General features: G+C 36.5%; 1 protein-coding gene across 1 annotated transcript in view; it reads left to right on the top strand.

The window, feature by feature from the left end:
* The window catches only part of TBCD (tubulin folding cofactor D), a 414,951-nt gene that overhangs the window by 377,470 nt on the left and 13,767 nt on the right, over positions 1-23,714 (top strand). Inside the window, exons 35-37 of the mRNA XM_072640887.1 lie at positions 10,312-10,389; positions 19,039-19,128; positions 19,804-19,891. Coding sequence (XP_072496988.1) covers positions 10,312-10,389; positions 19,039-19,128; positions 19,804-19,891 — 256 coding nt within the window. The remainder of the gene's footprint in view (positions 1-10,311; positions 10,390-19,038; positions 19,129-19,803; positions 19,892-23,714) is intronic.

The following is a 23,714-nucleotide window of genomic DNA, read 5'->3' as shown; positions in this document are numbered from 1 at the left end:
GTCAGAATCATACAAGACTTGAGAGTTTCCAGTTTAAAGGAGAGAACTTTGAATATATCTCAGAAGGCCAAAGATGCGGCTTACAACCTTTATGTGGAATATAAGCTCTTACAAGATGAAGTATAATTGTAAAGAGGAAAAAATGGATCTTTAATGAAATAGAATATTCCAATCACTCCTGGTGAATGCCAAGACTGGGTAGATACTTTGAAATGGAAACATAGTAAACCAAAGAACCCTAGGTACACAAAATTTGATCAATGAAATGAATCTGGGGGGAGAAACAAGTTGTCAGGCATTGTTCAGAAATTTAAATAAGAAAGACAGAGGACCTAGCAGTTCCGTTGTTGTTTTTGGTGGTCCTAGGAATAAATTCACTTTACATAAGCGAATCAGTCATTCTGCAGATGTCTTTGTAAGGCTGTTTTTATGTAATGTGAATTTGCCCAGGGAAGTAGGGAAGAGAGGGAAAAGAAAGTAGGAAAGGGTCTCTCACAGCCCTGGAGAAAGGGTGCCTGCACAGAGTTCAGGGGCATGTTGGGGGCTAGAGACAGAGAAGTGAAAGTAGGAAGAGGAACTTTTAGGGGACCAGGGCCAGCCATGTTGGACCTGACTGGAACTGAGAGGAAGAACACAAGGGACAGACATGGGGACCAGACACTGAGAAAGACAAGAAAGGACAGTTGACATACAGGAGCTGGGAACAGATACATGGCATCCAAATATGGACAGATGGAAGACAGACAAGCAGGACTGGCCAAATGCATGGGTGGGCAAAGCAGGGAAAAGCTCTTTGTGCTGGAGGTCTCAAGCCACACCCCTTATCTGGCTGTGGTGGCAGTGGCACTCTTTTCATGTCCATTCTGCTTTCATCTGAAAGGGTTTTTTAAAGGGTATTTTCAGGTTTTTGTTTTCACTTTTTTGGTGAGAGACCATAGGGCTCTGAGTTGAGGGACAGGAGAAGCAAGAGAAAGAAATAGCATAGTATTATACAATAAAATTAACATAGGGTGGTGGTGTTTTTTGGGGGGGAAAGTGGATTTCTTTCAGAATTCTTTACTTAAAATTAAAGCAGAATCTATTATGCTTCAAGTGAACTAAAGAAAACAAATGTCAAAATTATGATTTCAAACATAATTATAGCAAAAGTATACCTGATAAAAACAGATGAATTAAGGAACTACATTTTGCTCAATGGCATAATGAGCAATGAAATAATGAATTAAAATCAATAATATAAACACACACAGACACAGACACACACACACACACATACATACATACAACACACGTCTGTTTATCAGTTCTTTTTCTTGATATAGATAGCATCTTTCTTCATATGTCCTTTATAGTTAATTTGGGTAATAGACAAAATAACTTGTTCCCTGAAAGTCGTTCTTAAAACAACATTGCTGTACTGTATACAGTGTTCTCTTGGTTCTGCTCGTTTCGTTCTTCATTATTTTGTGCAATACTTTCCATGATTTTTTCTAAAATCAGTGGTCATCATTTCTTATAGCATAGCAGTATTCTGTCACAATCGTATACCACAGCTTGTTCAGCCATTCCCCAGTTGATAGGCATCCCTGAAATTTCTAGTTCCTTGATATCACAAAGAGAGCTGCTGTAAACATTTTAGAACATACAGGTTTTTTTCTTTTACCTAATTGTTTTTTGGAAGCAGGTAGAGGTACTACTGGGTCAGAGGGTATAGGTAATTTAATAGTTCTTTGGGCATAATTCCAAAGTACTCTCCAAAATTGTTGGATCATTTTACAATTCCATAAACAATGAATTAGTGCCCCAATTTTTCCAGATCCTTTCCAACATTTGTCATTTACCCTTTCCATCATTTTAGTCAATCTGGTAAGTTTAAAATGATATCTCAAGGTTGCTTTAATCTGCATTTCTGTAATCAGTATTGATTTAGAGCATTTTTATATGACTATAAATTGTTTTGGTTTCCTCATTGGACTGTTCATTTCCTTTGACCATTTATCATTTGGGGAAAGATTCATAATCTTATGGATTTGACAAAGTTCTGATTATTTTTACTCGCTATTTTCCTTCTCAGACTCTCTTTTTGCCCTGTCTCTGTTACTTTATCTTTTCCTTTTACCCCCTTATACCTTATTTTACCCATCCCTCTAAAATTCCCTCCCTTGTCTTCTCCCCCACTTTCCCAAAAAAATCCCTTCCCCATCCTAAAAACAAAAATGGACATTCAATGGACTGAAAGACTTTCACGTATTTGTTAAAAAAAAATAAAAGACTAGCATTGTATACTTGAATTCAATCTTTCAAGGAGAAATAGACAATAAACATATGATACTAAGAATCTCTTTCAGACTTATTCAGATCTAACAGAAAATATAAATAAGAAAAAAGTTAAGGATCTAAGCAGTACTTTAGAAAAATTAGACGTATTACATCTTTCACAGTTACTGCATGAAACCAGAAAGGACTTTATAGGTTTCTAAGCTACATATGACATCTTGATCTAGAAAATGCAGGAGACCCAGACCCAACTGGGAAATCTAAGGAAAGCAATGTTATTTTTCCAGCTTAAGTCAGCATAGAGAAACAGACTGAGAAATTATGAATATTGAAGATGGGGACTAGACCTTCTGTGATGAGCCTTCTAAAATGGTAACTGAAGAGGCAAAGCCAGGCTGGTGGAGTAAAGGCAGGGACTCTCTTGAGCTCTCCCACACACATCTTTTAAAAATGACTCTAAACAAATTCTAGAGCAGCAGAATCCATAAAAAGATGGAGTTAAACAAATTTCCAGCCCAGGTCAACTTGGAAGATCAGCAGGAAAGGTCTATTGCACCAGGGTGAGAGAGAATTGCAATCCAGTGAAGACTGTGCCAGTGCAGACTGGGCCCCACCAAACTTGGAGCATGCCTTAGAGCAGCTCAGTCACTGGCAGCAGTGGTGGTTTCCAGACCTCTTGACCCACAGATGCCAAAGACAGCTTAGGAGATCAGCGGGAACAGTCTGTGGCACCTGGGTGAGAGTGGAGCAAAGTCCAGCACAGGCTGCACCAGAACAGCCCCAGGAAGCCTAGGAACAGGCCTTGAAGTGACTGAGTAAGTAACTATGGCAGCAGCAGCTGTTTCCAGAACTCTCAGCTCACAGACAGTAAGGGGATCAAACAAGTGGTCAGAAGGAGATTACAGGGATCTCATTGCTAGCACTGAAGCATGACTGTTGCTTTGCCCATACTCATTGGGATTGTAGTCCTGGGTGGCAGTCCTGGGGTGAGGAGGGGCACTAGCACAGCAGAGCTTGCAGCAGCAGTGGAAGGGGGAACCCTCATCATAGTTCCAGGGCAGAAAAGAGTGATTGTGGCCCCTCATAGACCATAGTACAGGCCTGAGAGGAGCAAAATACCTAAGCCCCCCTTAGATCATGCCACTAATAGAACTGAAAACTTACAGGTCCCTAGAGGTATCTCTGAAAACAACTACACAAAACCCCTGAAGCTGGGGATAGTGCATCCTCCACCCCTGGAAGCAGAGTCCTATTTTAACAAAGTGTTAAAAGTTATGTAATAGACTGGGAAAATAAGCAAAAAATGGCAAGAAAAAAAAAAAACCTTTGACTATAGGAAGTTACTATGATGATAAGGAAGATCAAAACTCACACTCCAAAGCCTCCAAGGAAAAAAGCAGATTGATCTCAGGCCAAGGAAGAACTCAGAAAGGATTTTGAAAATCAAGTAAGAGAGACAGAAGAATAATTCAAAAGAGAAATTAGAGTGATGCAAGAAAATCATGAGAAAAGAGTCAACAGCTTGATAAAAGAGACCCAAAATAATACTGAAGAAATAACACCTTAAAAAAACAGACTAGGCCCAGTGGTAAAAGAGGTCCAAAAAACCGAGGAGGAGAAGAATAGTTTAAAGTGGAAAATTGGTCAAATGGAAAAGGAGGTCCAAGAACTCACTGAAGAAAATAATTCCTTAAAAACTGGAATGAAGTGAATGGAGGCTAATGACTTTATGGAAACTCAAAAAACAATCAAACAAAACCAAAAGAATGAAAAAATAGAAGACAATGTGAAATATCTCATTGGAAAGATCACTGACCTGAAAATTAGATCTAGGAAAGATAATTTTAAAATTATTGGACTACTTGAAAGCCATAATAATAATAATAATAAAAGAGCCTAGATAGACATCATCTTTCAAGAAATTATCAAGGAAAATATTATAGAGCCAGGAGGTGTAAAATAGAAATTGAAAGAATCTGCTGATCACCTCCTGAAAAAGACTTCAAAATGAAAACTCCCAGAAATATTATAGCCAAATTCCAGACTTCCCAGGTAGAGGAGAAAATATTGCAAATAGCCAGAAAGAAACATTTCAAGTACTGTGGAGCCACAGTCAGAATAACATAAGATTTAGCAGCTTCTACATTAAAAGATTGGAGGGGTTTGGAATATGATATTCCAGAGGGCAAAAGAGTTAGGATTACTACCAAGAATTACCTACTCAGCAAAACTGAGTATAATCCTTCAGGAAAAAAAAATGGATATTCAGTGAGACAGGGGACTCTCAAGCATTCTTGATGAAAAGACCAGAGCTGAATGGTAAATTTGGCTTTCAGTTACAAGACTCAAGAGAAGCATAAAAAGGTAAAAGACTTATAAGGGACTTAATAAGTTTAAACTGTTTGAATTCCTACATGGGAAGATGATATTTGTAACTCATAAGACCTTTCTCATTATTAGAGTGGTTAGAAGGAGTATATAGAGAGAGGGCACAGGTGTGAGTGATAATATATAAAAACATAAAACTAAGAGGTGAGAGAGGAATGTACTGGGAGAAAGAGAAAGAGAGAGGTAGAATGTGGTAAATCAAATCCCATAAAAAGGCAAGAAAAAGCTTTTACAGTGGAAGGGAAGAGGTGGGAGGTGAGAGAGTGAATTGGCTCAAAGTAGGAATAACATACACAGTCAGTTGTGTATAGAAATCTATCTTAATCTACAGAAAAGAAGGAGGGGAAGGGGGTAAGAGAAGTGGCAGGGTGGAGGTGGTAGAAGGGAGCGTAGATTGGGGGAAAGGTAGTCAGAAGAAAAATAGTTTTATAGAAGGACAGGGTGAAAGGAAAGACAGAATAGAATAAATTTGGGGGAATAAGATGGAGGGAAATACAATTAGTAAGTGTGAAAAAAATTTTGAAACAAGTTTCTTGGAAGAGGTCTCATTTCTCAAACATATAGAGAACTAAGTAAAATTTACAAAAATAAGAGCCATTCATTCTTCAATTGATAAATGATCAAAAGATATGGTCAGTTTTCAGATGAGGTAATGAAAGCTATATCTGTAGCCATATTTTTGTACTACCTCATACCTATTAGATTGGCTAATAGGACAGAAAGGATAGATGATGAATGTTGGAGAGGATGTGGGAAAAATGAAACTTTAATGCAGTGTTAGTGGAGTTGTGAACTGATTCAACCATTCTGTAGAGCAATTTGGAACTATACTCAAAGGGCTATAAAACTACGCATAGAGCATACCCCTTGACCTAGCAATGCCACTACTATGTACCCCAAAAGAGATAAAAACAAACACAAAGAGGACCTGTATGTGGAAAAATATTTATAGTAGCTCTTTTCTGGGGACAGAGAATTAGAAATTAAGAGGATTCTCATGAATTAGGAAATGGCTAAACAAATTGTGGTATGTGATTATGAGGGAATACTACTGTACTATAAGAAATTATGAGCAGGATGCTCTCAGAAAAACCTGAAAAGATTTGCATGGGCTGATGGAAAGTGAAATGTACTGTGTACAGAATAAGAATATTGTAAGATGATCAGCTGTGAATGACTTAGCTGTTCTCAGCAATACAACAATTCAAGACAACTCTGAAGGACTTATGATGAAAAATGTTATCCTCCTCTAGAGAAAGAACTGATGGTGGCTGAATTCAGACTGAAGCATATTTCAAATTAACTATTGTCTTGATTTTTCTTGATTTTTTTTTTGTCTTTGTCTTTTTTCACAGTGTGTCTATTCTGGATATGTTTTGCATAACTAAGCATTTGAATTGTTTGACCTCTCAATGAAGGGGAGTGGAGAGGGAGGAAAGGAAATAATTTGGAACTCAAAGTTTTAAAGATGAGTGTTAAAAAAAACACATTACATATAACTAGGGAAAAACAAAATACTAAATTAGAATAAAAACGTTAAATCGCAGTTGGGAAATACTTAGTAAAATACATAAAAATACAACATAACCAAAAAAAAAGAAAATCATGATGGATGAGAGTTACAGTTGAAAAGCCATGCCATGACTGTGCATGTATAATTTATATTATATTGCTTGCCTTCTCAAGGTGTAGGGAGGAGAGGGAGATAGGAAGAGAATTTGGAACTCAAAATTTTTTTAAAAAAAGATGCTAAAAGTTTTCATTTACATGGAGTTGAAAACAAATAAAATTTTTAAAAATTAAATAAAAACCATGACAATTTGAGCTCACAAGCTTTTGGGGTCTCTAAAAAAAATGGTGATTGAATGAGGGCCTTCTTGCAGCTTTTCACCAGGACAAGAAATGTTTCCATATCTAGCACTGAAGGGCCTGATACCTAGCAACTCTGTCACTCTCTACTCATAGCTGAGTCACAGATCAAGTAAATATTGAGGGGGAGACTTATCCTTAAGGGTGGTCCTCTAAGGCAGGAGTAATAACGTTCACTGGTCTGTGTAGTGAGCAATAAACAAGTTGAGGTCAAAGAGGAGCCTATAGTTCTTCATTTTGAGCTTGCAGAGACTTCAGCAGGCTGATAGCAGCTGAATCTAGCAATAGTCCACTGGAGCTCTAAGCAAAGGCAAATCTACAGTAGTATTGCTTATACTTAAGCCAAGGCCAGAAACTTGTTAGAACTAAGACCAGAAGAACACTCATCAGCATTCACCCTGGATCAGACTATTTTGGATGCATTAAAAGATTGCAAGTCCTCAACTTCACTAGTCCCTGAGATCTTGGAATAACATCGCACTTGGTTCTTTGAGTAAGCATGAACATGATCCAGGAGGATAAAAAACAGGACTACGTAATCCAGCCATTTCTTCCTGGATTACCCATATCCTGGCCTTTACAGAAACTTGGAAATTCCGTAATAAGGACTGAAAGAATGAACATACAGTAAAAGAATCCCACCATACAAGGGCACAAGTCCTTCAATAGCCTATTGACCCTCTTTTGGATAGTCAGTAGCTTATTAATGTCCTTAAACTGCGGTGCCTTGAACTAAACACAATATTCTAAATAGGGTCTGACAAGGGCAGAGCACAGAAAGAACTATCACCTGTTTTTCTGGAGTCTGTAGCCTTCTTAAGCCTTAATCACATCAGAGTTTTTCACTGCTATGTAATACTATTGACTCATACTGAACTTGCTGTCCATTACAATCTGTGCATCTTTTTTCAGATGAACTAATGGCTAACCAAACTTACTGTCTCGTATATTTGTGAAATTTATATCTTTAAATGAGGTATAAGTTAACATTTATAGCTATTGAATTTTATATTAATTTTTGTCCAAAGTTCTTTCCTCTCAGGATCTTTTTGGATCCTGACTCAGTACTTTAGCATATTAGTTACCCCTCCCAGCTTTTGTCATCTGTAAATTTTATGTTCATGATCTCCTGCCTTTATCCACATCATTAAAAAGAAAAAATGCTGAAGCCCAAGCAGAAATATTTGGAATACTTTACTGGAGAACCACTGCTAAGTTGACATTGAATGAGAAGAATTTGAATATATGATCATTTGCATCAGTAAAATCTTGGTAAACTTTGTCCACAACATTTCCTTGGTGTATTAGTTTGTTAAATCTGTTTAAAAATGGAAAATAAAATTGTCCTCATTTGATCTGTATTTTATTATATTTTGTTTTAAAGTTTTCACCTAGCTTGTTGTGATAACTGCCTCCTTTTTTAGATATTCACTAATCATTTCTTTAATGATTCATTTAAAAAAAATTTTAGAAAACCACTTCAAGCTTATTAGACCAGAGTTTGTAGTCTCTATTCCTTGTTTTGAAATTTTGAATATTTATCCTTTTCCAATCTTGTAATCCTTTTTTGTCTTATCACTTTTCAAATATCACTAACAGTAAATGAGTGATCATATCTAATGGTTCTCTATATAGGAGAGGTGATTTGTGTGGGTCACTTACCTTCAATGTAATTTATCTGGGTTAGGTACCTTGAATTTATCTTTTTCAAAAACATTTTGTTTTAGTTAGCTAGAATCTGCCTTTTTCCCTGCCCCCTGTACTCCAGCTTCAGTTGAAAGCACAATTAATACAAAATTCATTTTGAATATATGTAATTAAAAGAATTAAGGGGAGGGGAATGCGCGGTTGGACACAGCATGAGCATTCATTCTTTTGACAAAGCCAGATGAGAATGAGGTTCAATGGTCAGCTTCTGCCCTAACCCCTTTCTCCTTGTTTGTATGTGTCTTCTTACCCTGATTATATGAGATAATTTTCTCGCAGGTTTCTTTCTCTACTTTCCTCATCTCTGGTGTAATCCTTGTCCCATCTCATTCCATTCTTTTCTTGATGATCTCATAAAGACATAAGAGAATCACTTCCAGGCCTTGTTAAATTAGATTCCCTCTATGAATCCTCACAATGATAGTGTTCAGAGGGGACACGTTTATCACCTTCCCATATTTGAATGTATATCATTGTTTGCTTCTTTATTGTGGTTCATGTTTATCTCCTTAGTTTCTCTTAAATCATGTATTTGGACTATAGGGTTTCTTTGCAACTCTGTTCTTTTCATCAGAAATGTTTCAAAGTCTCTTCTATTAAATGTCCATTTTTTTCCCTCTGTGGCAAACTCAGTTTTGCAGGGTAAATTATTCTTTACTTGTAAACCCATATCCTTTGCCTTCTGGGATATCATTCCAGGTTCTCCAATCTTTCATAGTGGTGGCAATTAAATTGTGTTTGATTCTGATTGTGGTTCCTGGGAACTTGAATTCTTTCTTGCTGGTTGCTTGCCAAATTTTTTCTTTGACCTGATATTTCTGGATTTTGGCTATAATGTTCCTGCACATTTTTGATCTGGGAGTTTCTTTCAGGAGATGACCATTGGATTCTTTTTATTTCCACTTTGTCCACTGGTAGAACCAGAGGATGCAGAGATGGTAGAACAGAGATGTAGACAATTTTCTAAGATTACACGAAATAAAGCTTCTGGGTTCTTTTCTTAGTCATGATATTCATACAATCTAGTAGTGATTCTAAATTTTTTTCTTTTTATTCTGTTTTCCAGGTCAGTTGTTTTTGCTATGAAATATCTTAATTGTCCCTCTATTTTTTAAGTTTTGATTTATTGTTAGTATTCCTTCTTGCACCATGGAATCATTGGGTTCCATTTGGTCTGTTTTTAATTTCAGAGAATTTATAGCTTGACCAAGCCTTTATACCTCTTTGTTCCATACTGTTAATTCTTTTTTCCAGTTCTTTCTTCCATAGCACTCATCTCTTTCCCAATATTGTCCTAAAAACTCTCTTATTTATAAAAAAACAGTATTACCTTTTTTTTTTTGAATTCTTGCTTCATCTCTTTTAGGAATTCTAGTTCACTTTTTACTCAAGCTATGTTTTTCTCTGACACTTTTCTTGTTTTGGAGTCATTTTTTTCTTCTATTTTTATATCTTGGGCTTCATTGCTACCCTAATATCTCTATATGGTGGTATCCTTTTCTTTTCCTTTTTTTGCTCAGTCTACTAGCCCACTTCTGGACTTTGGACTTGATATTTTGCAGCATTTCTTTGAAAAAAGTCTGGTCTTGTTCTGCCCCTAAGAGTACCTCTACTTCTGCTACTTAATAACTGGGTCAGTGATTGCCTTGTGTGGAAGCTCTGAACCAGAAGAAGTGGTGAAATCAAATTGTATTTTTCTTGCAGTCAGTTGACTTTATCATCTTACATCCAAACATGCAGTGTGAAAGAGTAAAGCTCAGTATCAAATCAAGGAATATTTAATAATTACTATGTGGCAGTTGGTGCTACGTACTAGAGAGCGCAAAGACAGAAACAAAACATTTCCTGCCTTTAAGGAGAGTTTATATTCTACAGGGAGAGAACAGTATGTACACAGATAAATCAACACAAAAGATAGTGAAGTAAATGCAATGCAGTTTTTTGTTGGAGAGGGGGCACCAGCGTCTAGAGGTGCTGTACAATAAGATAAGGCCTCATACAGGAAGTGTCACTTTAGCTGAGCAGTATTTTAAGAGTTAGTCTTATGTTCATGTCTGTTTTTTCCTTTAGGGTATCTGTACCATTACTGAAGATGCTGGACCAGATGCTTGCCAATGGTTGTTTTGACATCTTTACTGCTGAGGAAAAGTAAATACTATTTTTCTTTGTTTTTCTTGTTTTATTTCTGCCAGAGGGGTTAATGCATTTATAGCAGTGAATCTTTTACAGGGATTCTAATCATGGGATCAATGAAGTTTAAAAAAATATTGACAACTATCTTTCATTATAATTGGTTTCTTTTTAAAAAATCTCATATATTTTATTATGCATATTTTAAAACGTTCTAAAATGAAGTTCATAAATTTTATCAAGACAGCCAAAGTGGGATTTGACAGAGAGTGGGGGTGGGGTACCGTGACACAAAAATAGGTTAAGAACCTTGATACAGTGAATAGGATCACTGGAGTTAACTTTCTAGTGCAGTCAGAGTTAATTCCTATACAGGCATTCATACAATTATCAATTCAGTTAGATTTAAAATATCGATAGAGTGCTAATACTGTACAAGGTATATATATGTGTGTGTGTATGTATATATATTATATATATATATACATATATATATATGATGCATTAATGATGGTCATGGGGGGGGTTAGTACAGAATAGAAGTGTAGTATGTAGTCTCTACCATGGAGTTTTTAGTGTTGGTGAAGTAATTAATTCTGCAATATTATGAGAAAATATATTGAGTGTTAAACTAATTGATAAATTTGATTAGTTCTATGGGGAGTCAGAGAAGGCAAACCTCAGTGTGAGTTGGAGTAATTAGGGAAGGCTTCAAGTAGAAAGTGACACTTAAATTGGACCTTGGAGGAAGGATTTGATGTTGAGTAGTCAAGAGAAGATGAAGGGTATTCCAGTTGAGGGAGGAGCATCAGCAAAGACATCGAGGTGGAAATTATCATTGTGCTTTGGAGGAGCAGTGAAAAGATGAGCCTTTTTGGAGCAGAGTGTTAGTAAGAATTGGGTCTAAAGAGAATGGAACCCAAAAATATCCTGAATGGTAAGCTGTGCGAATCACATTGTTCCTGTTGTTCATATTAGGAACTGAATCCCAGAGTAATGAATTTTGGAATGTAATTTTAAATGATTTCCAGAATGATTGGACAGTTTCACAGGTCTAATAACAGTACATAAGTGTGCCGGTCTTCTAAAACCCCTCAAGCAATTGTCATTTTACTTTTCTCACTTTACCAAAATGATATGTATTATATAGAACCACAAAGTTTTAATTTGTGTTGCACTTATAAATGATTTCCAAGTAATTGTTGTTAGTTTGTATTTCTTCTTTTTTTTTAATTAAATTATTTTATTTGTTTTCAGTGTTCTACAATCACTTCCATATAGCTGAGATTTTTCCCTCTCCCTCCCCTTCCTTCCCCACTCCCTGCCTGAGATGGCATACAATTTTATATAAGTTCTACACATACAATCCTATTAAATACATTTTTACCTTAGTCCTGTTGCATAGAAGAATTAAAATGAATGGGAGAAATCATAAAAGAAGACATAATACAAAAGAAAATGATCTGCTTCATTCTGCAATCAAATTCCGTAGTTCTTTCTTGGGATGTGGAAGGCATTTTGCCTCAAGTCCATTGGGAATTTTTCAAGTCCTTGCATTGCAGTGAAGTACTAAGTCTACTAGAAAAATTCCTTGAACACTGTGGTTGTTGCTGTGGACAAAATTCTCCTGGTTCTGCTTCTTCCACTCAGCATCAGTTCATAGAAGTCTTCTCAGGTCTCTCTGAAGTCTTCCTGCTCATCATTTCTTATAGCACAATTCCATTACATTCATATAGCACAAGTTATTCAGCCATTCACCAGTTGATGGGCATCACCTTGATTTCCAGTTTTTGGCCACCACAAAGAGAGCTGCTATAAATACTTTTGTACATGTGGGACCCTTTCCCATTTTTATGATCTCTTCAAAATACAGTCCCAGAAGCAGTATTGCTGGGTCAAAGGGTATGCACATTTTTGTAGCCCTTTGGACATAGTTCCAAATTGTTTTCCAGAATGGTTGGATCAGTTCACAGCTCCACCAGGAATGAATTAGTGTTCCAACTCTCCCACATCTTCACCAACATTTATCATCTTCCTGTTTTGTCATGTGAGCCAATCTGATAGGTGTGATGTGGTACCTCGGAGTTGTTTTGATTTGCATCTCTCTAATCAATAGTGATTTAGAGCATTTTGTCATATGACTATAGATATCTTTAATTTCTTCCTTTGAAAACTGCCTATTCATATCCTTTAACCATTTATCAGTTGAAGAATGACTTGTATTCTTGTACATTTGACTCCGTTTTCTCTGTATTTTAGAAATGAGGCCTTTATCACAGACACTAGTTGCTTGTATTTCTTCTTTAGAAAATTATCTCTTGATGTCCTCAAAACCTTGGTCAGTTAACATCATTCTGAGTCTCACGGCCATCAGGATAGAGAACGAGTCATTTTTCCCAGTCCTCTCAGCTTCAAGCCTCTGCAACATAAGAGCTATGTGTAAAAGTTCAAACACTGCACCTGTCTTTTTTGTTTAAGACACTAAGAAATCTAACAAGGTAACAAGTTGATGAGCTACCTGGAGAAGATTAATCCCTAATCTCTTAACATGTTCAGTCAGTACCCTTTCCTCCTTTAATCCCACTCTTTGACAGAGCTATACAATGGGACTCAGAGGCATGTGATCTGAGATTGACTCAGCAATTTACTTGCTGCTACTATAGTATCTACCAGCTAACCCCACTCCCCACCCTGCTCTCTACCATTACATTCTGAGGCAACAAACAATATAATTCAAATCTGTCACCCTAGCCCCCACTATGCAAAGCTAGCTGAGGTACAGGAAAATGAAAGCTTTCTGTGCCTGGAAGAGCACCGTTGTACCAGCCTGTTATTTGGCAGTACTCATCCAGAGATCTAAGGAAAAGAGGGAACTGAGGCAAGGTACCAGCATGTGTGAAGGGCTCCACTAGGACTAAAGGAAAGGAGACTGACATCAAGCTGAGGCCAGTTTTTATCCCTCTGGAAGCTTCTTGGAGCAAAGACTGCATCAAGTGAAAAGTGAATTCCCTAGTATGGAAGGAGGCTTATAAACCTTTTGGTCCTAGCCTTGACCTGTCATCAAAGGGGAAGGAATCAGAAAGTCATTAATAGAGGAAAATGGGGGGGGGGGGGGAGTCTGGAATTGGCAAAGATTGAGCTTGGAGCTAAGATGTAAGAATAGAGGCATTCTGGCCAAAATGTAATATTCCCCCCGAAACAACTTTGAAATAATACATCAGATTGACTTCTGGAGCAGCATAGTCAACAAAGATCCAGATGAGACATCATTCTAGGCCAGGGCAACATAGGAGGTTGGAAGGAAACATCTGTGGCACTGAGCTGGAGACTGTCAGCACAGGATGGTATCAACACCAGCTGCCATAGAGGCAGTTGCTGCACCAGCCACAGGAGTTTCAGGAGCTCTCAACACATAAAAAGCTAAGCAGGCAATTCTGTTTTATTGGGAAGTTCATCACATTGACATATGATTGTTAGCTGTATATTTCCCTCCATCCTATTCTCTTATGTTTCCTTCTCTCTCCCTTTTTTTTCACTGATTTATCTTTGAGGATTTTATTTTCTTCATTGCCTGTGCTTTTTTCCCAAATTCTTTTCATCTTATTGCTGTAGTTAACTTTTTTTTCCATTAAAAGATGCTAATTAAAACATTTTTAATTTTTTTTGAAACTTTCTTTTTAGTTTTCAACATTCATTTCCTCAAGATTTTGAGTTCCAAATTTTCTCCCCATCTCTCCCCAGCCCCTACCCCAAGACACCATGCATTTTGATTACCCCTTTCCCCAATCTGCCCTCCCTTCTATCACACCCCTCCCTTCCCTTATCCCCATCTTCTCTCTTTTCTTATAGGGCAAGGTAGATTTCTATACCCCATTATCCATATTTCTTATTTCCCAGTTTATGCAAAAACAATTCTCAACTTTCATTCCTACAATTTTGACTTCCAACTTCTCTCTCTTCCTTCCTCCTATCCCCACTGAGAAGGCAAGCAATTAAAAATAGGCCATACATGTGTAGTCATGCAAAAAACTTCCATAATAGTCATGTTGTGAAAGACTAACTATATTTCCCTCCATCCTGTACTGCCCCACATTTATTCTATTTTCTCTTTTGACTTTGTCCCTCCCCAAAAGTGTTTACTTCTAATTACTCTCTCCTCTCATTTGCCCTCCCTTCTATCATCTCCCCCACACCTCACTTATCCCCTTCTCCCCTACTTTCCTGTAGTGTAAGATAGATTTTCATACCAAATTGAGTGTGCTTGTTATTTCCTCCTTAAGCCAAATGTGATGGAGTAAGCTTTACTTTTTCCATCTCAACTTTCCCTTCTTTTCCCCACCATTGAAAAAGGTTTTTCTTGCCTATTCTATGAGAGATAATTTGCTCCATTCCATTTCTCTCTTTCTCTTCCCAATATATTCCTCTCATCACTTAATTTTATTTTTTTAGATACCATCCCTTCCTATTCACCTTACCCTGTGCCCTTTGTCTATATATGTGTATAATCCCTCCAACTACCATAATACTGAGAAAAGTTTCAAGAGTTACAAATATTATCTTTCCATGTAGGAATGTAAACAGTTCAACTTTAGTAAAGTCCCTTATGATTTCTCTTTCCTGTTTACCTTTTCATGCTTCTCTTGATTCTTCTGTTTGAAAGTCAGAATTTCTATTCAGCTCTGATCTTTTCATCAAGAATGCTTAAAAGTCCTCTATTTCATTGAATGACAACTTTTTCCCCTGAAGTATTATATTCAGTTTTGCTGGGTAAGTGATTCTTGGTTTTAATCCTAGTTCCTTTGAATTCTGGAATATCATATTCCACGCCCTTCGATCCCTTAATGTAGAAGCTGCTAGATCTTGTGTTATCCTGATTGTATTTCCACAATACTTGAATTGTTTCTTTCTGGCTGCTTACAGTATTTTCTCTTTGACCTGAGAGCTCTGGAATTTGATATTATTGACAATATTCCTAGGAGTTTTCCCTTTGGGATCTCTTTCAGGAGGTCATCAGTGGATTCTTTCAATATTTATTTTACCCTGCGATTCTAAAATCTCAGGGCAGTTTTCCTTGATAATTTCGTGAAAGATGATGTCTAGGCTTTTTCTTTCAGCACAGCTTTCATGTAGTCCCATAATTTTTAAATTGTCTCTCCTGGATCTATTTTCCAGGTCAGTTGTTTTTCCAATGAGATATTTCATATTGTCTCCTATTTTTTCATTCTTTGGTTTTGTTTTATAATTTTGTGATTTCTCATCAAGTCATTAGCTTCCAATCTGCTCCATTCTAACATTTAAAGAACTATTTTCTTCAGTGAGCTTTTGAACCTCCTTTTCCATTTGGCTAATTCTGCTTTTTAAAGCAGTCTTCTCTTCATTGGCTTTTTGGACCTCTTTTGCCAATAGAGTTAGCCTGTTTTTAAAGGTGTTATTTTCTTCAGCATTTTTTGGGGTCTCCTTTAGCAAGCTGTTGATTTGCTTTTCATGCTTTTCTTGCATCTCTCTCATTTCTCTTCCCAGGTTTTCCTCCACCTCTCTTCCTTGATTTTCAAAATCCTTTTTGAGCTCTTCCATGGCCTAAGATCATTGCATATTTTGGGGGGGAATTTTTGGATGCAGAAGCCTTGACTTTTATGTCTTCATCTGATGGTATGTATTGTTCCTCCTCATCTGAAAGGATGGAGGAAAATACCTGTTGACCAAGAAAGTAACCTTCTATAGTCTTATTTTTTGTCCCTTTTGGGGCATTTACCCAGCCAATTATTTGACATTTTAGTCCTTTGTCAAGTGGAGGGTATATTCTAGGGACCTATAAGTTCTCAGTTCCTCCAGGGTGGCACAATCAAGTGAGAGGAGCTTATTCCTCTTCTAGCCTGTGCTCTGGTCTGGGAGCAACCACAAGCACTCTTTTGCCTAGGATTTGCAAGTAAAATTCCCTCTCCAGAGCCTCCACCAGCTCTACCAGCCAGTTCTCCTCCTCACCCCAGGGCCATCAATCTGGATTGAGAGTCAGATCAGGTGCTCAATTCCCCCTGGGTCTTTAGGCCCAGGGCTCCAAAGCTGCTGCAACTGCCTCAGGCCAGGGCTAGGGCAGGACCTTGCTCCCTACTCATCCAGGTGAAAGAGCTTTCTCACTCACCTTTGAAGCTGTCTTTTGTGTTTGTGTGTTGAGAAATCTGGAAACTGCAGTTGTTGTCCATGATTGCTCCCCCTAAAGCCTGCTCCAGTCCTGTCCTTTAGCCACACGGCCAAGGCTGGGCTGCGCTCCATGTGCTGCGCTCCTCTCCAAACCAGTGCGATAGACCTTTCCTGTAGGCCTTCCAGGCTGCCTCAGACTGAAACTCTCTTTCACTCTGTTGTTTTGTGACTCCTGCTGCTCTAGAATTTGTTTAGAATCATTTTTTAGAGGTATTTTATGGGCTATGGGAGGAGAGCTGCAGCAGGTCCATTTTTCTACTCCATGTTGGCTCCCTGTAGCTAGCATTTCTAATACAATATTGGGTAGAAATATTGGTCATGGACATTTTTGCTTCACCCCAGATCTTATTGGAAAGGCTTCTAGTTTATTCCCATCACAAATAATGCTTATTCTTGGTTTATCTACTTATAACCTACTTGTCATTTTAAGGAAAGATACATTTATTCCTGTGCTTTCTAGTGTTTTTAACAGAAATAGGTTTTGTATTTTGTTAAAAGATTTATATATATTGTTCATAACTATCAGTGACGAAGTAGTCATGTATGTATTGTTTCCAGCACTGAACTCTGAATTTCTTAAGAACACAAATTGTTTTCTCATTTCTTTTTATCCCCAGTGCTTACCACAGTTTCCAGCAAATAGTAGGTCTTTAAGAAATCCTTGTTTACTTGATTTCCCAAGACCCATTCCAGCCCACTGTCTACTATTTCATGCTGTCTCTTAATCATACCTACAATTATATCTGCTGCTCACAAGAATTTTCAAAATATTAATTTCTTGTTTGCTTTAAAAAGTGATAACTAAATATGGAATTAATTTAAGCAGACCAACTCTTCTTTTTGTTTTCTGTCAATTTCATATTTTGAAATTGTATTAGTAATTAGTAATAACAGATTTCAGTTGTAATAACTAGCCCCCTCTTACCCTTCTAGTCTACTTTGACCTTGCTCCCCACTCTACTCTATCTTCCACTGTGTTGTCAAATTAATCTTGTTAATATGTAGGTCTGACCATTTTATACTCCTAATCAGTAAAATGGCTCTCTGTCATATATAGGATCAAATATTAAAATCTTGTTTGGCATTCAAAGCCCTCTATATTCTGACACCTTCCTGCCTTTCCAGGTATATCTTTGTTTCCAGTGACAGTGACCTGCTTGATGATCCTCTCAGAAGACATTTCATCTCTTAACTCAGTGCATTTTTACCAGCTGTCCCCGATGCCTCTCTTCCTCTTTACCCCTGCTTCCTGGGTTCCCTGGCTTTCTTTAAGCTTCAGCTAATATCCCACTTGCTACAAGAAAGCCTTTCCCCCTCTGTGCTATGCTAGTGCAGTCTTTCTCCATTTATTGTCTCCTGTGTATACTGCACATTTATCCTGTACTACATATAGTTATTTTCATTTTGTTTTCCCCATTAGACTGTTCTCCTTAGAAGCGGTATTTTTTTCCCTTTTTAAAAAAAATTTCCACTGATTAGCACAATGCCTGATTCATAATAGACACTTAAATGTTTCTTGACTTGATTTATATGGCATATTAGTTTTACATTTCATTTGAATACCAGATTTTGTTTAGTCATTCCCTCACTGATGAGCATCCCCTTCATTGCCATTTCTTTGCCACCATAAAAAGAGCTGCTCTAGTTTTGTGTATATCGGCCCCTTTCTTCTTTCTTTGATCTCATTGGTGTACAGGCCTAGTAGTGGTATTCCATTATGCCTATGGTGACAAAGGTTTATAGCTCCATATTGTAGAACGATATGTCAAGTTGTTGTCTGAAAATTTGATTCGCTTTCCTGATTTTATCGTATGTTTTAGTCATCTACCCCGAAAAATAGCTTTGCTTTTTGTTTTATGTCCTGATATCTTAATTTTTGTAAAAATGAATTATATACACCATATGCTATGCCACTATTTACTAATATTGGTCTAACCCTGAAGAGAAATAATTCTGTAATTGCATGACAGTTATATAGTGATAGACATGGATTCAGAGATTTTAATGTGTTTCAGCTTGGTCCATAAAGGGATATTTTTCTATGCTGTCTCCCATTTATGTTTGTTGAAGTGTGACATACTGTTAAATATTGATGATTATAATAATAGATAACATTTACATAGTGCCTAATATGTGCCAAACTCTTTCCAAATATCTCATTTGATCCTCACTACAACCCAGGGAGACAAGGAAACTGAGTTAAATAGAAGTCGAGTGACTTGCCCAGGGTCACACAGCTTCTATGTCAAATGTCAGATTTCCATGACTAGTGCTTTATCCACTGCACCACCTAGCTGTCCATATTATTGATCATGGGATGGTTATCTTTTAGCCAATGAGGAAGACATACTATAGTATGATTCATTTGTCATTTTTCAGTAGGAACTTTTGGCTCAGCTATTTATTACTTTTATTCCTTGGATATTGGAATTCTATCTCTAAAATAGCTTTACTTTTCTATCCCTTTAGCCATCCCTTTTCCCTGAAGCTGCTTTCCCTTTGTAAAGAAGAGATCAAAAAATCCAAAGACATACAGAAGCTTCGCTCAAGCATTGCTGTGTAAGTGTTAAAGTGTTTCCTGCCTAGGAAACTTTTTCCTTCCTAGCAAAGGAAAAAAATAACAGTATTTAAAACAGTTGAAGGACTTTGAAGAAAACTCTGGGAGGTAATTTGTCTTGGGTAGACAACTTGTCTGAATTATTTTTATGTCCTTATCTTATTCTGTAAACATTTTCATAAAAAATTTCTTAAGAAATCAATAGAAATTCCTTTGTCAAAATAACATTAATTATTCATACCCACCAGAATTCATAAAACTGCTTTTATACTCAAGATTTATCAGCTAGGTATTGTAAAACTTAGAATTTAACTTGACACTTGTCAAACTATTTGTTTTTCCTTTCGAATAGTTTGTGAAACCTCTTTGCTTAATGAATATAATTTAATGATATTGAATACACTGTTAATACTTGTTGAGATTTTTTGTTTTCCTTATATTTTCTTTCCCATAACATTTAGTTTAGAAAAAAAAAATGCAAGGCCATGTGAAAGGCTTTAATATCATGTGGTATTTTTATGGATTATCCTCCACAATAAATGGGTATTTTTCAGCACTCAACATCTCTCATGTTAAGACTTTTGACACACTGCTTTGAAAATTTTAGGTAACAGGTCTTTAGTAAGGCACAAGATTAGAAGTATGATTATACTAATAGCCTAATCTTGTGTTTCTAGGTTTTGTGGAATGATTCAGTTTCCTGGAGATGTAAGGAAGAAGGTCCTATTTCAGCTATTTCTTCTTCTTTGCCACCCTTTTCCTATAGTGAGTATCATGCATATTTTCCAATGAAATTTATTATTATAAAGATAAACCATTTGTTAAAGGATACTTTATATCATATTTTAATCAGTTCTAAATTTTGTTTTAACCTCTTAAAAATGGAACTTTTTTTAATCAGCAGAAATTTACCTAGTCTTTCTTTTATCTACCCACACTGCCAGTTGAAAATGAAGATCAGGGGTGAAACAAGGATGTCCATTATCACAAATGTTATTCAATATGGTACTAGAAATGTTAGCTGTAGCAATAAGAGAAGACAAAGAAATTGAAGGCATTAGAATAGGCAGAGAAGAAACTAAGTTATCACTCTCTGCAGATGATATGAGGATATACTTAGAGAATCCCAGAGAATCAAGTAAAAAACTATTTGAAATAATAAACAACTTTGGCAAAGTTGCAGGTTACAAAATAAACCCAGATAAATCATCTGCATTTCTATATATTACTAACAAAGCCCAACTGCAAGAGATAGAAAGAGAAATCCCATTTAAAGCTATGGTAGACACTGTAAAATATCTGGGAGTCTACCAGTCAAAACAAACCCAAGGGCTATATGAACACAATTACAAAACACTTTTCGCACAGATAAAGTCAGATTGAAGTAAGTGGAAAAACATCAGTTGCTCGTGGATAGGCCGAGCTAATATAGTACAAATGACAATTCTACCTAAAGTAATTTACTTATTCAGTGCCATACCAATCAGAGTACCAGATAATTATTTTCTAGAACTAGAAAAAAATAATATCAAAATTTATCTGCAAGAACACAAGATCCAGAATGTCAAGGGAACTAATGAAAAATGCTAGGGAAGGTAGCGTAGCCCTACCAGATCTCAAATTGTGTTGTAAAGCAGCAATCATCAAAACCACTTGGTACTGGGTAAGAAACAGAGGGGTAGACCAATGGAATAGGTTAGGTCCTCAAGACACAGTAGTTAATGAATATAGCAGTTTACTATTTGATAAACCCAAGGACTCCAGCTTCTGGGATAAGAACTCACTGTTTGATAAAAATTGCTGGGAAAACTGGATAACAGTGTGGCGCAAACTGGGCATAGACCAATGCCTGACACTGTACATGAGAATAAAGTCCAAATAGATATATGATCTAGGTATAAAGATTGATATTATAAATAAATTAGGGCAACAAGGAATAGTGTATTTGTCAGATATTTGGAGAATGGAGAAATTTATGACCCAACAAGAGACAGAGAACATTATGAAGTGCAAAATGGATAATTTTGATTACATTAAATTGAAAAGTTTTTGCACAGACCCAATGCAACCAAGATTAGGAGGGAAGCAGAAAATTGGGAAAGAATTTTTGCAACTAGTGTCTGTGATAAAGGCCTGATTTCTAAAATATATAGAGAATGGAGTCAAATGTGCAAGAGTGCAAGTCATTCACCAATTGATAAATGGTCAAAGGCTATGAACAGGCAGTTTTCAGAGGAAGAAGTTAAAGATATCTATAGTCACATGAAAAAATGCTCTAAATCACTATTGATTAGAGAGATGCAAATCAAAACAACTCTGAGGTACCACATCACACCTATCAGATTGACTAACATGACAAAACAGGAAGATGATAAATGTTAGAGAAGATATGGGAGAGTTGGAACACTAATTCATTTTTGGTGGAGCTATGAGCTGATCCAACCATTCTGGAGAGCAATTTGCAACTATGTCCAAAGGGCTATAACAATGTGCATATCCTTTGACCCAGCAATATCGCTTCTAGGACTCTATCCCAAAGAGATCATAGAAATGGGAAAGGGTCCCACATGTACAAAAATATTTATAGCTGCTCTCTTTGTGGTGGCCAAGAACTGACAATCAAGGGGATGCCCATCAATTGGGGATTGGCTGAACAAGTTGTGGTATGTGAATGTAATGGAATACTATTGTGCTATGAGAAATGATAACAGGAAGACTTCAGAGAAGCCTGGAAAGACTTATATGAACTGATACTGAGTGAAAGGAGCAGAACCAGGAGAACTTTGTCCACAGCAACAACCACAGTGTGTGAGGAATTTTTCTGGTAGACTTAGTACTTCACTGAAATGCATTGACTTAAAAAATTTCCAATGAACTCTTGAGGCAAGATGCCTTCCTCATCCAGAGAAAGAACTATGAAATTGTATCTCAGATAGAAACAAACCATTTTCTTTTGTATTATGTTTCATTTTATTTTATTTTATGATTTCTCCCATTCATTTTAATTCTTCTGTGCAACATGTATTTAATAGGAAAGTATGTGTAGAACCTATATAAGATTGTACGCTGTCTCGGAGGGAGTGGGAAAGGATTGGGAAATGAGGGAGAGGGAAGGGAAAAAAAATCTACAATGTATATAAGTGATTGTAGAACACCGAAAACAAATAAGATAATTTAATTAAAAAAAAAAGAAATGAAAGCGAAACAACCTATTCCCCATTGGCCATATGCAAAAGAAAATATTCATGCATGAACACTGAATTATATGCATGCATATTTACACACTAATGTGCATAACATGGCCCATTCTTCACATCTCTATCAGGAGGTAAATAGAATGTTTCATCATTAGTCCTCTGGAATTTTAAGTGGTTATTATACTGGTCAGTGTTCCCAAGTCTTTCATTATATAAATTATTTTCCTAGTTCTGTTTATTCCGCATCAGGAAATCATCTCAGGTTTCTCTGAAACCATCTCCTTCATTGTTTCTTTTGGTACAATAATACTCCATCACATTTATACAACATAACTTGTTCAGCCATTCCACAATTGACAGATATTTCAGTTTCCTATTCTTTCGCACTTCAAAAATAAGGTATTAAATATTTTTGTATTTCAGTTAGAATTTGCTTTGCTCAAAACTATTCCCTTCTTTAATATACCCTCATTTAATTCCCTCTTTTTCATTCTCTTCTTTTCCTCCTGGGTCCCTGTTGGGTGAAATGTATTTCAATTGAGAGTGTGTTTATGTGTGTGTGTGTGTGTATTCTTCTTTTCTTTGACCAGTTCAGATGAGAGTGAGATTCAAGTACCAACCACTCCCTCTGTTCCTATTTATTTTTATAAATTTCTACTTGTGTACCTTGATTATATGGTATAATTTCCCCTAACCTTCCTTTCTCTTCCCCCTGTAATTTCCTTCCCTTTCCAGGCTTCTTTTAAGATCTTTAAGCTATAACAGAATCACTCTCAGGTCTTCTGTCAAATTAAACTTTTTCTGTTACCCCTTATGATGATAGGGTTCAGCGGGGACATATCTTTCATATTCTCGTGTTAGAATATCCCAGTTGATTGTTTAATCCCTTTTGATTGATTCATGTTTCTCCTAACTCTTGTATTTGAACTTCAGAGTTTCTATCCAGCTCTTAGTCTTTACATCATGAATACTTAGACTTCCTTTTATTTCATTAAAATTAATGTTTTTTCTCCTGTGGCATTTGTCTCACTTTTCCTCTATACATTATTCTTGTTTATAGACCCATACCTTTCACCCAATGGAATATCACGTTCCACATTCTCCATTCCTGCATAGTATTGCTTGCAAGGTTTTGTATAGTCTTGACTTTAACTCCATAGTATTTAAACTTTTTCCATCTAACTACTTGCAGTACTTTTCCCTTTTGGCCTGGAAACTGTGGATTTTAGTCTTAATATTCCTTAGAGTTTTCATTTTGAGTTTTCTTTTAGGAGGTAACAGTAGATTCTTTTTATTTCCATTTTGCCCTCTGATTCTAAGAGATTTGGGTAGTTTTAAGATCTCTTGAAATATAATGTCTAGGCTCATTTTTTTTTGAAGTTTGCCAGATA

The sequence above is a fragment of the Notamacropus eugenii genome, chromosome 2, assembly GCF_028372415.1.
Source record: "Notamacropus eugenii isolate mMacEug1 chromosome 2, mMacEug1.pri_v2, whole genome shotgun sequence".
NCBI lineage: Eukaryota > Metazoa > Chordata > Mammalia > Diprotodontia > Macropodidae > Notamacropus > Notamacropus eugenii.
Note: the sequence above shows the minus strand (reverse complement) of the source record. Positions and strands in the feature narration are given on the sequence as shown.